Genomic DNA, 17,556 nt, shown 5'->3' on the forward strand with positions numbered 1-17,556 from the left:
TGTCTTCTTATATACTCTAAGCTAGCATGGACTCCTAATCTTCCTGGGATTAAGGAACAAAGCCTTGTGAGTACTGGGATTATAGACATGTGCCACAATTCCCAGTATAACGTGAGTTAGTCACACATTTCATAATCACATTAATAAAGGCATTAGCAATACAACTTCATTAAATTAAAAAAGGCTATAGATTTGACTACTACAAGCAGGCTATATAAAATCCACTTCCCTGGCACCTATTCTAAATGTTTTTTTATAAGGGTTACGTTATACAAGTATCTTGAGTGGCAAAGACAGGAAACCATTTAAGCACTGGGGAGGGAAGCAAATATCTGAGAGGGTAGAAGGGAAACACACCATGCAGTTCTCATACCGTGAGCACTCAAAGGAAGCAGATAATGCAAAAACAAATGGAATAAAACACAAGGTGAAACTCTTTAGAATACACTGGTTCTACATGGTAAGAGGTGTATTTGCTTCCTTTCCCCAAAGACAACCAAGGTAGTAGTAACAAACTAGATGGGACAAGCTAGGAAAAGGTGACATTTATTCAGTCTCTATGACCTACCAGCGGCCATTTTCTCATGGTTCTGCCAATATCACCTCTCTCTGCCCCTTGGTAGCAAACCAAAAATTCATTTTCCTAGGCTAAGCAGCCAGCCCTGAACAACAGGGCATCCTCCAAGCATAGTTATGACTAAAGCCTAGGGTAGGACAAATATCTGAGAGTCATGGGTCTCCTACAAGTAATAATAAAGGTGAGCAACATGTTGAACATAACCAAAACATGGGCCTCCTTCCCATCATGTCCACCAACAAGTTGGCAGAACCCCTGATGTCTGTTGGGCTGCAAGTCCTGGCCCTCTTACGTATGAAGAGAGAGTACTCCATAATCTCATAAGCATACATCTCTTTTCAATTCAGCTGCACACAGAGAATTATTTCATCCTGAAGTACAGTCCTTCATGTTTGGTAGACTTCATCACCGGTAATTATCAATCAATCAATCAATCAATCAATCTATTTATCTATCTATATCTCTACCATAAATACATATGAAGGAATGTATGTATATATATGTGTGTATATATATACACATATATATGTATATATATATATGTATATATATACACATATATATGTATATGCATATATATACATAGATGTATGTATATATATGTGTGTGTGTGTATATATATATATATATATATATCATACAGCACTTAGCTAGCACCACAAACAAACATTAACTACATTATTAACAGTACAGTTTACATCTTAATTCCTATAAATTGCAACATGTAAAGCTATTTAAAAAAATTACAGTTCCTCTGAGATGAGTGCCATGACACACATCTATAATCAGAAAATTGGAAAGCAGAATAGGAAAGAACTTATAGTTGAGGCCAACCTGGACCTAGTGAAACCTTGTCTCAAAAACCAAACAAAAAGAAAAAAGTTTCCTGTAAAACTTGAGGAAATGTTATTCCTAATTGTCTGAGAAAGCACCAGATTGATTTCCAAAGTGGTTGTACAAGTTTCCTCAAGATCCAGCTATACCATGCCTAGGCATATATCCAAAAGATGCTTAAGTATACAACAAGGACATCTGCTCAACCACGTTTGTAGCAGCTTTATTTGTAATCCAGAAGCTGGAAACAACCCAGATGCCCCTCAGTTGAGGAATAGATACAGAAATTGTGGTACACCTACACAATGGAATATTACTCAGCAATAAAAACAAAACAAAATAAGGAAATCATGAAATTTGCAGATAAATGGTGGGAACTGGAAAAGATCATCCTAAGTGAGGTATCCCAGAAGCAGAAAGACACACAGGGTAGATACTCACTCATAAGTGGATATTAGACATATAATATAGGATAAACACTAAAATCTGTACACCTAAGGAAGCTAATCAAGAAGGAGGACTCTGGCTAAGATGCTCAATCCCCATTCAGAAAGGCAAAGAGGATGGACATGGGGGGAGGGAGAAAACAGGGAACAGGACAGGAGCCTAGTACAGAGGGCCTCTGAAAGGCTATACCCTGCAGGGTATCGAGACAGATGCTGAGACTCATAGCCAAACTTTGGGCAGTGTGCAGGGAATCTTATGAAAGAAGTGGGAGATAGTAATACCTGGAGAGGACAGGAGCTCCACAAGGAGAGCAACAGATCCAAAAAAATCTGGGCACAGGGGTCTTTTGTGAGACTGATACTCCAGCCAAGGACCACTCATGGAGATGGCCTGGAACCCCTGCACAGAGGTAGCCCATGGCAGTTCAGTGTCCAAGTGGGTTCCATAGTAATGGGGAAAGGGACTGTCTCTGACATGAACTGACTGACCTGCTCTTTGATCACCTGCCCCTGAGGGGGGAGAGGCCTTACCAGGCCACAGAGGAAGACAATGCTGCCAGGATGATACCTGATAGACTAGGATCGAGGGAAGGGGAGGATCAGTGGACTGGGGGAGGGGCACAGGTGGAGAAGGCAGAGGGAAGGTGGGGTTGGGAGGGGAGGAGGGAGGGAGCTACAGGGGGAATACAAATGAATAAACTGTAATTAATAAAAATAAAAAAATCTAAAAAAAACTTGAAATGAACAAAAATAACAGTTTCTCTGTGTCTTTTAATATAGTAAACATGTCTCTTAATATATTAAAAACCATCAATGGGGGGTGCAGGTGTACATGCACGCAGAATACCGTACACATAATAAATAAATATATTTTTATTTTTTTCAAGTTTAATTTTTTTTATTTTATTATTATTATTTTTTATCAGTTACATTTTATTAACTCTGTATCCCAGCCGTGTCCCGATCCCTCATTCCTTCCCAGTCCCTCCCTCCCTCCCTCATCTCCACCGTGCCCCTTTCCAAGTCCACTGATAGGGGGGACCTCCTCCCCATTCATCTGATCCTGTTTTATCAGGTATCTTCAGGACTGGCTGCAAAGCCCTCCTCTGTGGCCTAACAGGACTGCTCCTCCCTTCGGGGGTGGGGAGGTCAAAGAGCCAGCCATTGAGTTCCTGTTAGAAATAGTCCTTGTTCCCCTCACTTTTTTTTTTTTAAAGCTTTAATTCTTTAAAAAAGAATTAAAGCTTTAAAAAAAACATATATGGTGCTGGGATGTAAGTCAATAGTAAAATGTTTGCCTAGCATCAGCAAGGCTTTGGGTTCAGTCCCCAGCACCAGAGGAAAACAAATGGCAAAGTACAGTGACAATTATATGAAAGAAAATGTCATAATAAAATCTATTATTTTGTATGATTAAAAAGTTAACAAAAATAATAAAACTAATAAAGACTAAAAGCCATCAATGTTTCCAAAGTAATGTTCTTTTACTTACTATGAATCATTAGTCCATACTTCCGCCAAACTGAACTTTATAAATATCATTTGCATGCCTTAGTTATAGTATGCATAACACATAAAGATTTAGTTCCTTTTTTTTTTTTAACAATTAATAAAGAATGAAAAACAAGTCGGGTGTGGTGGCGCATACCTTTAATCCCAGCAGTCAGGGAGACAGAGGCAGGCAGATTGCTGTGAGTTTCAGGCCAGCCTGTTCTACAAAGCAAGTCCAGGACAGCCAAGGCTACACAGAAAAACCTTGTTTTGAAAAACAAAACAAAACAAAAAACCAAATAAACAAACAACTAAAAAGGGAAGGTTTCACAGAGATTCATCCAGTTACTTAAGCTACATACAAGTCCAAATTCAAGATAAAACACTTATGAACTATGTAGTTTTGCTTCTTTACTTTAATAAGAAAATACTGAAAGAAGCACAAACCAATCAGGGCATAAACTTCAACATCTCCTCAACAGTAGCATGCACCCAAATGCCCACAGAATAGAAATAACGCTCTCAGCCACACAGACACACACAGAAACACAGACACATACACACAAAACAATAGTAAGCTACCCTAAAGTAAGGATTTCACTTGACACCCCAGAAACTCTCCTTGGATCATACCCATAAGAGGTTCTATTCTGGGAGAATTCTGCTAAGGAAAGGCTCTCTAGAAAGGAGGAAAGGGGAGAGAAAAGAGAAAAAGAGGACAAAAGACCTGTTGCTATCTCAAAACCATCACCCCAGCCATACCACTCACTTCAAATAGCTGATCACAGGAACATCCGTGCTAATAATTAGCACTGAGGCCCTCCGGCCACTCACTCAAGGCCAGCTCCATGAGGTCAGGGCAGAAGAGCACTACAGGGTACAAGTCTGAATTTGAAGGCAATGAAACTGTGCAACATCTGAAAAGGAATGCATGTTGCCAGAAACTTGCTGCCAGCAAGCATGTCCACCGTCCAACTTCTGAAGCCTGCTTTCTGCAAAATGGGCAACCATCTGCCACAGGCTGTAAAACCCTTGCAGCTTCCAGCAAAAGAAAAGCTTCCTCTGTGTTATTAATCTGCTCCTGAATACAAGCTTAGAAGATATAATTAGATCCACAAGATGGTTTATGGCTACAAGCAAAGACACAAGTAACATGAAATCAAACCTACACTGCCTTGTCCCCAACAAAATGGCATGCAATCCAAGACAGGATCACCAGAAACTACCATAGTGAGATTAAGAATAAGCTGGCAGATGTACTTCACTGTAAAAACAAAACAAACAAACAAACAAAAAAAGACCCCAAAACCTAACACTCTAATGTAAATGGAAAGTTTACACTGAAAATATATTTAGCAGCCTTATAAAAATAACTTACGGTATAATATTTAAAAGAAAATTTCCCTAGGGTTCACGGGTAGATTTTGATTTGTTTTTGTAGTATTAGAAATTGAACCCAGGGCTTCACATATGCTAGACAAGCACTCTATCACCCAGTCATTCTTTGTGTTTATTATTTGGAGACAGCAAAAATAAACTACCCAGAGTGTCATCGAACTCACTCTATAGCCCACTGTGAACTCTCTAGATCTGCCTCCCTTTGTTTTTGCTCCAATTGAGTGGCCAAGAAAACAGTCAGTAGCCTTCTGTGAAAATCTTCGAGCCCAGATCCATGCTAGTCCTACCCATGAGATCTTCAGGTGCAGAACTGTACCAGGGGAGAACAGAACAGGTGACAACTATATAGAGACAAACAAATATATACTAAAAGACTACATAGCACTGCAAAGGGAAACACTGAAACACCAAACGCCTTGAAAACCAAAGAACAAGGAGGCATGCTGGACCCAAACTGTCACAGCCCCACTGATCTGACTTCTTTCTATAGAGTCTCCACCTGCTCATGAGCCCAAATGCCACTTGGGCATGATGAAAAAGAACATGGGCTCTTGCACATGTTGATAGCTGAACTTCTTTCCGCTTCCCCCCCAACCCCAGGTATCCCTGAGAAAAGTAACCATTCTCTTTTGTCTATGGAAGAATCCTCACTGGAGATACCATGTCCCTTCAGGTATCACTGTCTGGGGACTGCTTCTCAAAGAGAGCAAGATTGCTGGGGCCTTGTGAAACAAGATGCCACTGCTTTGTGAAACGGGCCTATTGAAATCTCATTCCAGTTGATCGGTCCCCTGGTTACCCTACACACTAAGATAAAATAAACATAAGAAATAAAAGCAGGGAGCAGCTGTCATTAAGGGGAGGCAGTCTATGCAGGGACTATTATTCAAATGTTAACAGTCACAGTGTATGTAGCCTGTTTTCATCACCTTCCACCTGAGATAGGACAAAGGATGGAACAACATAGTCTATTACTTGAACATAATCATAAGTAGGCAACATACATTTTTATATTTACAGCTTAGGCCATGAGTCACTTTCAGAATGACTTTTTGTGAGTTAGACTCTTCTTTGTGTGCTCAAAATCAAACCTGGGCCTTAGGTTCTCAGCACATTCTTTACTATAGAGCCACACCCCAGGTCTTGAAGTTTTTGTGAGAACACATGCTCCATCTTGGAAATCAATATAAAATACTAGTAAATGCTAACTAATCCACAGACATAGAAAGCAGATTAAGTGGTTGCCTGGAGCATGGAGAAAGAAGTGAGTAGGGGATTAAAACTTAGAGAAGAACACATGTTGGAGTTTTAAAAACAACTGGTACATTTGTAATAAAGGCCTGTTACTCTGGAGTGTTACAAGGCTTTACTATGTTTATCTTTAGGATTAACAAAAATTACCATGTACTAAGAAACAGACAGAGTCCTAACATTAACTAATTTACTAGCTTGGGGAATGCTTCACATCTCTAAACAGCATAATGTCAAACTTAAATATTATCTACCTTTATTACTTGTTGGAGATTGGTCTGATGAGTGCTGCTGGCCCTAAAGATCTGGTTACATCTATCCTTGTTTTGTAAAACTGCCTCAGACATACCCGTTTGGTTTATTAAACAGCCTATACCTGGGCAGGGCAGAATGGGATAGGCGTGGCTAAGGTTCCCAGGCTTTTGGGTTCAAGAGAGAATCACAGGAGACAGAAGGGCAGGAAGAGAGGAGGAAGGAGGATGACACAGTGGGTTAGGTGGAGAAGAAAACATGTGGGTGAAGAGAAAAGACTCCAATAATGGTGTAAAACGCCCAGATGAACAATATAAGCAAGTACCTTGGGATTATGTATGGAAGGTAGACCAGATGATGAGGATTAAGGTGGATGGCATTAGATGGGGGCTGGGAGAGATGGATGGTGAGGTTAGTGTGCCAGTTTAAGTAAAATATCTGCCTGGCCCAAGGTAAATAAGGCAATTATAAATCTAATAGTTGTCTGTGTCTTATTATTTGTGATAACGGGTTAAATAATACCGCAGCAATAACTTCGGGGCTAATAATAAACATTATATAGCCCAACACGCATTTATTTTTTAATTTACTACAACAATTATTTATAATTCATATAAATTATTCAAAAAAACTTAAAACACTAAGTATATTATTAAAATATGTTTCAATTAAATGCTTAAATAAACTGCTTTGTTTTAAAATCTTGCTACTTCAAGAATTCAGTTTTATTTAAAGCATGTAATGGTCTACAGGCCTCATTTAAAGAAAATAGTATGTAGAACACAAAACAGGAGTTCTCAATAATAGCTTCCATCAGTCCTTCAAGAGAAAAGTTTTAATTTCTCTTCTTCAAATCTTTTAAGTATCTTTTTGGCTACACCAGGCAGTAAATGCACTGTGGTTTCCTCTCTTTGCTTCTTAGGTGGCACTGACATATTTTAAATAGGCTTTAGTCCATCTATTGATATCCTTTTTAGATATATAATTCTAGTTTAAAAACAAATTATAGCAAAGCTCACAAAGAAATACATGTAACAATGCTCACTTTTACTTCATAATTACAGAAATGAAAAGTAAACAGTAAAACTATTTTCTTCCCACCGAACATGGACAGAAACACACACTTAAAACATCCTATACCAAATCTGAAACCAAAAAGAAGTGAACTTAAAAATCTGCTCCATGCTTTTGTACATGACTTCTGACTAAACATTCTCTTGCTAGTCTTAGTGTGCATGTCTTTAATGCCAGCACACTAAAGGCAGAAGGAGGTGTATCTCTTTGAGTTAAAAGTCATCCTGGTCTACACCATAATTTCAAGGCTATCCAGGGCTATCCAGTGGAGACGAAGAAGAAGATGAAGAAGAAGAAGGAAGAAGAAGAGAAGGAAGGAGAAGAAGAAAACGAAGAAGAAAACAATCCTCTTCTAAGAATTTAGATACCCAAAGTAACTGCAGGGATTTGAACTTTGTATCTTCTACACTCAAAAGTTAGGTTAAAGAGTGAGAATTCTAGCCCCTCATAACCAGAGAGTGGGGAGGCAGTGACAATTCCCAGAGGCAATGTGTGACTCCTAGTCTTACCTTTAGAATTACCATCCTCTCATGACCATCACTTGACTATCTGCATCTCATGACAACAAAAGACTTCTGTACTGGATATTATGTCACATTGATACAGACTAGAGTTAGCTGGAAAAAGAGAACCTCAACTGAGAAAATGTCTCCATAAGATCAGGCTGTAGGTATTTTATTTTCCATTAGTGATCAATGGAGGGCCCACCCCATTGTGGGTGGTGCTATCCCTGGGCTGGTGGTCTTGGGTTCCATAAGAAAGCCGGCTGAGCAAGCCATAAGGAGCAAGTCAATAAGCCACAACCCTCCATGGCCTCTGCATTGGCTGTTGCCTCCAGGTTCTTGCCATGTTTGAGTTACTGTCCTGATTTCCTTTGATGATGAACAGTAATGCCGAAGTGTAAGCCAAATAAACCTTGTCCTCCCCAAGTTGCTTTGGTCATGGTATTTCATCAACACAATAGCAACTATAATTAAGACAACTTCCTTCTGAAGGAAGGAATCAAGAAATTTCACACTGATGATAAATCATAGTCTACATTCCTTAAATAGATCAAAAACTTTCATTATGAGATTGTATCTTCTGAGATATAATTAAAATTATAAAATTAAATGTAATATATATTCACTAATTTAAAAAATGTTTAGGACTAGAAGTGCTAAAGTTCAATGGTAGAGCACTTGCTTAACACACAGAAGGATTTGGCTTTGATCCCCAGTACTGCCAAACAATAGGCATTCAAAATCATATCTCACTTAGAAATGAGGGATAATAAATAATATACAAAGAACCCATTTCTTTCCTCATTTCTTTTTTTATCCATGTGTATGTATCCTCATATGTGTCAGACTGCACATGTGACATATGGAAGTTAGAGTTTCATATCTTGTATCTTACTCAAGCATTGCCTTATATATTGAGGCAGAGAAATGTTCCTCTAGTCGAAGACAAAGCTTACAAATTTGGCTAATCTAGCTGGTCAGCTTTCTCCAGAGATCCCTGTCTCTGTTTCCCAAGTGCTGGAAATTTGAACTCCAGTCTCTGAACTTGTATGCTTTACCAACTGAACCAAATCTTCATCCCATCTTTACTCATCTCTGAACATCTACCTTTAATTCTCCTTGTAGCTAAAAAAAGAGTGAGAGAGAAGAAAAGGAAGAGTTGCTCCTTAGAAATATGTTTTTCCCAGAAAAAAAAATCAAGAAATACAATTAAAAAGTGGAGCACAGAGCTAAACAGAGAATTCTCAATAGAGGAATATCGAATGGCAGAGAAACACTTAAAGAAATGTTCAACCTCATTAGCCATCAGGGAAATGCAAATCAAAATGACCCTAAGATTTCACCTTACACCCATCAGAACAGCTAAGAACAAAAACTCAAGAGACAACACACACTGGAGAGGTTGTGGGGAAAGGGGGACCCTCCTCCACTGCTGGTGGAAATGTAAACTTGTAGAACCACTCTGGTGGAAAGCAATCTGGCACTTTCTCAGACAACTAGGAATAGCGTTTCCTCAAGATCCAGCCATACCACTCCTAAGCATATGCCCAAAAAAGTCTCAAGTACACAATAAGGACATTTGCTCAACCATGTTTGTAGCAGCTTTTTGTAATAGCCAGAAGCTGGAAATAGCCCAGATGCCCCTCAGTGGAGGAATGGATGCACAAATTGTAGTATATCTACACAATGGAATATTACTCAGCAATAAAAAACAAGGAAATCATGAAGTTTGCAGGTAAATGGTGGGATCTGGAAAAGATCATCCTGAGTGAGCTGTCCCAGAAGCAGAAAGACACACACGGTATATACTCACTCATATAGACATATAATATAGGATAAACCTACTAAAATCTGTACACCTAAAGAAACTAATCAAGAGGGAGGACTCTTGCTAAAATGCTCAATTCCTATCCAGAGAGGCAAATAGGATGGACATCAAAAGAAGGAGAAAAGAGGGAACAAGTCAGGAGCCTGACACAGAGGACCTCTGAAAGGCTCTGCCCTGCAGACTATCAATGCAGATGCTGAGACTTATGGGCAACCTTTGGGCAGAGTGCATGGAATCTTAAGAAAGAAGTGGGAAACAGTGAGATCTGGAGAGGGAGGAATTCCACAAGGAGAGCAACAGAACTAAAAATTCTGAGCACAGGGGTCTTTCCTGAGACTGATACTCCAACCCAGGACTATGCATGGAGATAACCTAAGACCCTTGCACAGATGTAGCCCATGGCAGTTCAGTATCCAAGTGGGTTCCATTGTAATAGGAACAGGGACTGGCTCTGACATGAACTGATTGGCCTGCTCTTTAATTACCTCCCGCTGAGGGGGAAGCAGCATTACCAGGCCACAGAAGAAGACAATGCAGCCACTCCTGTTGAGACCTAATTGACTAGAGTCAGAAGGAAGGAAAAGAAGACCACCCCTACCAGTGGACTTGGGGAGGGGCACGAATGCAGAGGGTGGAGGAAGGCAGGGATTGGGACAGGAGGAGGGAGAGAATCACAGGGGGATATAAAGTGAATAAAGTGTAATTAATAAAGAATTAAAAAAAAGAAATATGTTTTTCCAAGACAGACACTGGAAGCGGTAGAAGACAGGAAACAGGGAAGGAGCCTACCATAGATGTCCTCTGAAAGATTACAGCCAACAGGGGATCAAAGAAGATGCAGAGACTCACAGCCAAACTTTGGGCAGAGGGTAGGGAGTCTTATGCAAGAAGGTATGGCAGACAAAAAGACCCCAAGGGGACAGGAGCTCCCCAAGGAGACCAACAAAGCCAAAAAATCTGGGCCCAGAGGCCCTGCAGAGACTGATGCACCAACCAAGAACCATGATTGGAGAGGACCTACATACCATGCTAAGATGTAGCCCATAGGCAGCTCAATCTCCATGTGGGTCTCCTAGTAAGTGGAGTAGGGTTTATCTCTGACATGAACTGGGTTACCTGCTTTTTGATCACTTCCCTCTAGTGATTTGGCCTTGCCAGGCCACAGAGGAAGAAAATACAAGCAGTCCTGATGAGACTTGATAGGCTAGGGTCAAGTGGCAGAGGAAGACTCCCCCTTTTAGCGGACTAGGGAAAAGGGATTGGGGGAGAGATGAAGGGAGGGTGAAATCAAGAAGAGATGAGGGAGGAGGCGATAATAGGGTTATAAAGTGAATAAATTATAAAAAAATAAAAAAAATTAAAAAGAAGTATGTTTTTCCAAGTGTGCTAAAATCTGAAGTAACTGACTTAAATTTTTTGAGGCAGGCACAATTATACATAATTATATGTTCAAAGCCTTGTTGGCCTTGAACTCAGTGATCTACCTGTTTCTGCTTCACATATACTGGGATTGAAAGCATGGATCACCATGCCCAGCGTAACTTTTTAATTAAATCAATGACTACATTGATTTTATAAAAAAAAAAAAAAAAAAAAAAAAAAGAATCCCCTGCGCAGATGTAATCCATGGCAGTTTAGTGTCTAAGTGGGTTACATAGCAATGGGAAGAGGGACTGCCTCCAACACAATCTGATAGGCCTGCTCTTTGATCACCTCCCCCTGAGGGGAGAGCAGTCTTACCAGGCCACAGAAGATGACAAAGCAGCCACTCCGGATGTGATCTGATAGACTAAGATCAGAAGGAAGGAGAGGAGGACCTCCCCTATCAGTGGACTTGGGGAGGGGTATGCATGAAGAAGGGGGAAGGAGGGTGGGATCGGGAGGGGAAGAGGGAGGGGCTTATGGGGGGATATAAAGTAAATAAAGTGTAAAAAAATAAAAATTAAAAAAATAAAACAGTAAGTAAATTTAAAAAAAAAGTAGCTAGGTTCAATAGCACATGCCTGCAATCCCTGAAACAATAAAATACAAATTTTCTCCTGATACCTGGGGGCACTGTTTTTATCATGTACATAAAAACATTATGCCCCTAATTTCATTTTCTAAGTGCCTACCCTCAATCTAATTTACAGGAACAGGCAGTTTGCTCCCCAAACTGCAGCACAGTATTATAAACCTAGTATCTGTTATCTTCACCTGTGATGCAACCACTCTGTATTTCATGCTTAAGAATCAAAACCAGGCCAGGCAAGTGGTGGCATGCCTTCAATCCAGCACCTGGGAAGCAGAGGCAGAGACATCTCTGTGAGTTTGAGACCAGCCTGGTCTACAGAGTGAGTTCGAGAACAGCCAGGGGTACACAGAGAAACCCTGTCTCAGGGGGGGAAAAAAATCAAAACCAGTAGTCCACCACCTTCTATGAACAACTGGGAGCAGAGTGTCCCTGACAGCTCTGTGCTTTGAAGGCAGTGGAGCCTTCAAAAGAGGGGGGTCTGGTTACTGGAAGAAGGTTACTGAGGACAAGCCTTCAAGTGTTTTAGTCCAGCTCTGGTTCTGGTTCATCTCTTCTGCTTCTTAGTCAGCAAAAAAATGTGAAGGAGGAGTCTGCTACAATACTTCTACCACTGTAAACCCATTCCTCATCTAATGTGATGGGCAGAAATCCCTTGAAACCATGAGCCAAAAAGGAATCTCTCCTTTAGGTTGTTACTGTCAGGTACTTTTGTCATGGCAACTTAAAAGTTTAGGTGGCTTAGAGATTATTTAAAGCATGTGAGAGGATGTGCCCAGGTTATATACAAATATGATGGCATTTTCTAGAAAGGGCTGAGGTATATACAGGTTCTGGTATCCAAAAGGGGAATCCTGGAACAGTCTTTAGAAGCTAATGAGAGAAAATTATAATTTTAAGTTGACATGCACATCGAGATCTCTAACACATGTACACGCCACACAGGCTTGGCACTTTAACATTGCATGCCTTTCTGTTTTGGTGAATAAAGAAGAGGCACACATCTCACCTTTTGACCACAAGCTTCAGAGTCTTGTGGGAGCCTTTCACCAGGCAAATTGCTTCTTGTCTGAATCCTGAGAGACTCACATCATTGATGGCCACGATCTCATCTCCAGCGAGTAGCTTGTCAACTGCTGCAGCCTTGCTTCCTTCTTCAATCTGTGATAGAAAAGTGGGTTCCATTAACATTCCTGACCCATAGCAAGGCCCTCTCACGTAGCTTGGAATATAACATGGGAAGGCTTCAAGCAGGTCACAGAGTAAAACTCAAGAGTAAAAGGAAACAGGAAGCTTGGGAGAAACAGGCCCTGGAAGCTGAGCTCATTCCCACAAAAGGACCAAGGTCACACTAATACAATGCTAATTATACAGCATCCCTCATCCTGGTTAGTCCCCAGGACACACGTACACTGAAGAAAGAATGGAAAGACTCAGAAAACCATATAACCAAAACAATGGCCCCCAACCAGATTCATATTCTGAAATTCCTTATCCCGAGCAATAATTTTGAATCATTTGCTAGTTACCTTAATCCATTACCTTGTTTTAGTAGCACTTTTGAGATATAATTCAAATTCCATATATCCACTCATAAAAGCCAAGTTTTAGTTCATTCAGAGTTGCATAGTCACCATCAATTTCAGAACATTTCCTTGACCCCAAGAAACCTCATGCTCATGAAGCAGTCTGGTTATAATATTCCTAATAATGGTCTTTCCTTTTCTTACTTTCTTTCCTTCAGTATGGGAGAATGAACCCAGCCCCACTGAGCTATGTCCCTAGTACTATTCATTCATCACTCACTAATTCACTGAGAAAGGGTCTCATTATATAGCCCAGGGTAACCTTGAACTTACGACCCCCTTGGCTCAGCTTCTGGAGTAGCTGGGATTTCAAGCCTTCACTGTCACCACCATCCAGCTTTCTAATACAGTAAGTCTACAGATTTTTCTGCTTTGGAAACTTCAAATAAATAGAGTCATCTAATATATATGGCTTTTAAAAATTTTTATTTTATTTTCAATTACACTTTATTTATTTTGTATCCCCCCTCTAGTTTCGCCTTCCAACCCCTCCCTTCCTTCCCCTTCTCCACACACTCCCCTCCCCAAGTCCACTAGTAGGGAAAAGTTTCTTTTTTTTCCTTCTGATCCTAGTCTGTTAGGTCTCATCAGGAGTGGCTGCATTGTCTTCCTCTGTGGCCTGGTGAGGCTGCTCCCCCCTCAGGGAGAGGTGATCAAAGAGCAGGCCAATCAGTTCATGTCAAAAGCAGTCCCTGTTTCCATTACTATGGAACCCACTTGGACACTGAACTGCCATGGGCTACATCTGTGCAGGGGTTCTAGGTTATCTCCATGAATGGTACTTGGTTGGAGTATGAGTCTCAGAAAAGACCCCTGTGCTTAATTTTTTTTTTTTTTTTTGGTTTTGTTGCTCTAAAAGTGGACCTCCTGTCCACTGCTGGTGGGAATGTAAACTTGTACAACCACTCTGGAAATCAATCTGGCACTTTCTCAGAATCCAGCTATATCACTCCTAGGCATATATCCAAAAGAGGCTCAAGTACACAATAAGGACATTTGCTCAGCCATGTTTGTAGCAGCCTTATTTGTAATAGCTAGAAGCTGGAAACAACCCAGATGCCCCTCAACTGAAGAATGGATACAGAAATTGTGGTATATCTACACAACGGAATATTACTCAGAAATGAAAAACAAGGAGATCATGAAATTTGCAGGTAAATGGTGGGAACTGGAAAAGATCATCCTGAGTGAGCTATCCCAGAAGCAGAAAGACACACATGGTATATACTCACTCATATAGGCATATAATATAGGATAAACCTACTAAAATCTGTACATGCAAAGAAACTAATCTAGAGGGCGGTCTCTGGCTAAAATGTTCAATCCCCATCCAGAAAGGCAAAGAGGATGGACATCAAAAGAAGAAAACAGGAAACAAGTTAGGAGCCTCCCACAGAGGACCTCTGAAAGGCTCTGCCCTGCAGACTGTCAAAGCAGATGTTGAGACTTATGGCCAAACTTTGGGCAGAATGCAGGAAATCTTATGAAAGTAGTGGGAAATAGTAAGATCTGGAGAGGACAGGAGGATATATGGCCTTATAATGTTTAGTTTCTCTCATTTAGCATAGTATTTTCAGTAAGCAGCTGTGTTATATAGCATGTTATTACTTCATTATGTTTTATCGTTAAATAAAGTATATTTTGTTCAGATCTCTTAGCTTATACTCATGTAAGTTTTTCTGTTTTTATTCATTATGAATAATGCTTTCATAAATACTGGTATTCAAGGTTGTATGTGAACATGTTTTTGTTTTTGTTGGGTATACCTACAAAAAGAAATGATGGGTCCTATGGTAATCATATTTAATATTCTAAGGAACTATAAGCTGTTTTCCAAAACAACGACAGTACTTCACTTCCCAGAGGCAGTCCATAAAGATTCTGAATTTTCCATATTCTTGTTAACACTTTTATATTTACTACAAAGACACATACCTGTTTAAAAAGGTGTGTACCACCACAGAATATGAGACAAAAGGATCCTCAGTTTGAAAACAGCCTGGAGCATATGGTGAGACGCTGTCTCAAAAAAGAAAACCAGCTAACAGATTGTACACTGAGCACCACACTATTTGATTACCAGTGGGGTTTTTCCAAGAGACAAAGACAGGAGATTTCTACAACTTTCAGGCCAACCTGAGCTACAAAGTGAAACCCTGCTTCTAAAGAACTACCAAAATAAATATATCTACATATTTTCTTAAAATCTCTACCAACTCCTCAGGAGAACTGAGGTTTCAAGCTAAAAAGGAAATTATTCACTATAGGTCATATTATACAAAAAATTAAAATAGTACTCCTACCTTTTCTTGAAGGAACAAGATTGTAATCTCCACTACTCAGGAGGCTTAGGCAGTAACTTAGCCACCCTTGCTCCCAAACAAAAAGCAAAAAAACTGAGCTGGGGGCAGCAAGATGTTTCAGCAGACAAAGGTGCTTGCTGTCAAGCCTGATGGACTGATTTTGGTCCCCAGGCTCCACATGGTAAAAAGAGAGAACCAACACTCACTCAATGGAAGTAGAAAACTGACTCTTGCAAGTTGTCCAGAGTTCCACAGGTATCACACACACACACACACACACACACACAGAGAGAGAGAGAGAGAGAGAGAGAGAGAGAGAGAGAGCTGAATAATTGAAATAATGAATGAAATAATGAATGAAATTTTAACATTTTATGAAAAATGGGCTAGGGATGTAATTTAGTGGTGAAGCACTTGTCTTTGCTCATGAGGCCTCTTGGGTTCAAACAAACACTCCTAACAAAAACAGGAAGTAGTCCACCTAATAAAACTCACTTCAAAAATCCAGATTTTTTTTTCTTCTTGAAACAGGATCTAACTGTATAGTCCTGACTGACCTACAACTTGCTTTATCGACAAGGACGTACTCAGACTCACAGAGAATTACCACCTGTCTCTGTCTTTCAAGTGCTTAAATTAAAGATATGTGTTACCACACCCAGCAAGTCTAGACAATTTTATCCCAGTGTCATAACAGACATGCTTAATTTATACCTGACTCAATACAGCACAGTCAGCCATGTACATACAGCTAAAATGCATGTGACATTAAGAAAAAAAAAACAATGAGGTTTTGACAAGTCTCATATGAAAGATTCAGGAGCACTTAGGTAGAAGAACATGTGGCCAACTGGCTGTCTGAGGGCAGGACTCAAGGAAATGTATCCTACATGTGGAGTAACCAGAAGCAGGAAGTATTTAAAGCCTGGGGGTGAGGTTAGGGTACCAATGGAGACATCTTAGCTATAGTGCAGACTATGAAGGAAGGAGAATGGACAAGGAGGAAGAATGAACACCAAGAACAGATCCTGGACTGTTAATTGTGGTAGAAGAGAACACAACCCAAAACCCAGGAACACTGTAACTGGGATCACTCCCCAGCTGGTAGAATCTCAACATCATACTCTTCAATTTGGTAGGACTCTGGGTCCCTGGTTGGTGGGCTGAGAAACAGAAACTAATTTGGGCCTCACTACTAAATAACTGTATTATATCTTTATATATTATATTATATCATATCTTTATATTATAATATATAATATTATATATTATTTTATACTACTAAACAATTATATATATTACATTATATATAATGTACATTATATCTATGTATATTAATGCCCATTAGTAGGTGAATACATAAGTAAAATATACACATGTACAACAGATTATTACCCAGTCCTTTTGTAAAAGTGGGGATGAAATGTAGCTCAGAGGTAGGGTACATACACGGCACACATAATATCTGAGGTTCCATCCAACTATCCTCATGGCCTCCAAAAGGATGCTCTGTCATATGTTACAATAAAGATGAATCTTGACATTACACTGTAAGGCATACAACAGATTAAAAAAAAACAAACACAAAACTATGTAACTCCATTTATATGAGGTACCTAAATACTCAAAACCATAAAGACAGAAGCAGATTGGTGGTTCCCAGGCGCTGCAAAGTAGGATTGAAATGGTGAGCTAGTGCTTAATAGGGCTAGGGAGTTTCAATATGACATGATGGAAGGTTGTACAACATATGGACACTGGTAAAAATGCACCTAATGCCACTGAATCTACTTTAAATGCTTTAAATGTTCAACTTTATGTTAGATACATTTTCACGCAATAAAAAGTTGTATATTCCTAAATAAATAACAGGAAGAAAACTACCCTGGCCCAGTATAAAACTGACAGAGGCTAAACTGTACAATACATCTTCGACCCTAAAACCTTTTAATTCTACTAACATTAAGAAAAATCTTTAGGAAATTCGTGGTGACAGGTTTAT

At 39.8% G+C, this 17,556-nt stretch overlaps 1 protein-coding gene across 5 annotated transcripts in view; it reads right to left on the reverse strand.

Moving 5' to 3' along the window:
• Nucleotides 1-17,556, reverse strand: part of Shroom2 (shroom family member 2) — a 169,677-nt gene that overhangs the window by 73,334 nt on the left and 78,787 nt on the right. For all 5 annotated transcript variants that reach the window (XM_060375150.1, XM_060375149.1, XM_060375148.1 and 2 more), the window contains exon 2: nucleotides 12,675-12,826. In XM_060375150.1, coding sequence (XP_060231133.1) covers nucleotides 12,675-12,826 — 152 coding nt within the window. The remainder of the gene's footprint in view (nucleotides 1-12,674; nucleotides 12,827-17,556) is intronic.

Source organism: Meriones unguiculatus, chromosome X, assembly GCF_030254825.1.
Source record: "Meriones unguiculatus strain TT.TT164.6M chromosome X, Bangor_MerUng_6.1, whole genome shotgun sequence".
In the NCBI taxonomy this organism is placed as follows: Eukaryota; Metazoa; Chordata; class Mammalia; order Rodentia; family Muridae; genus Meriones; species Meriones unguiculatus.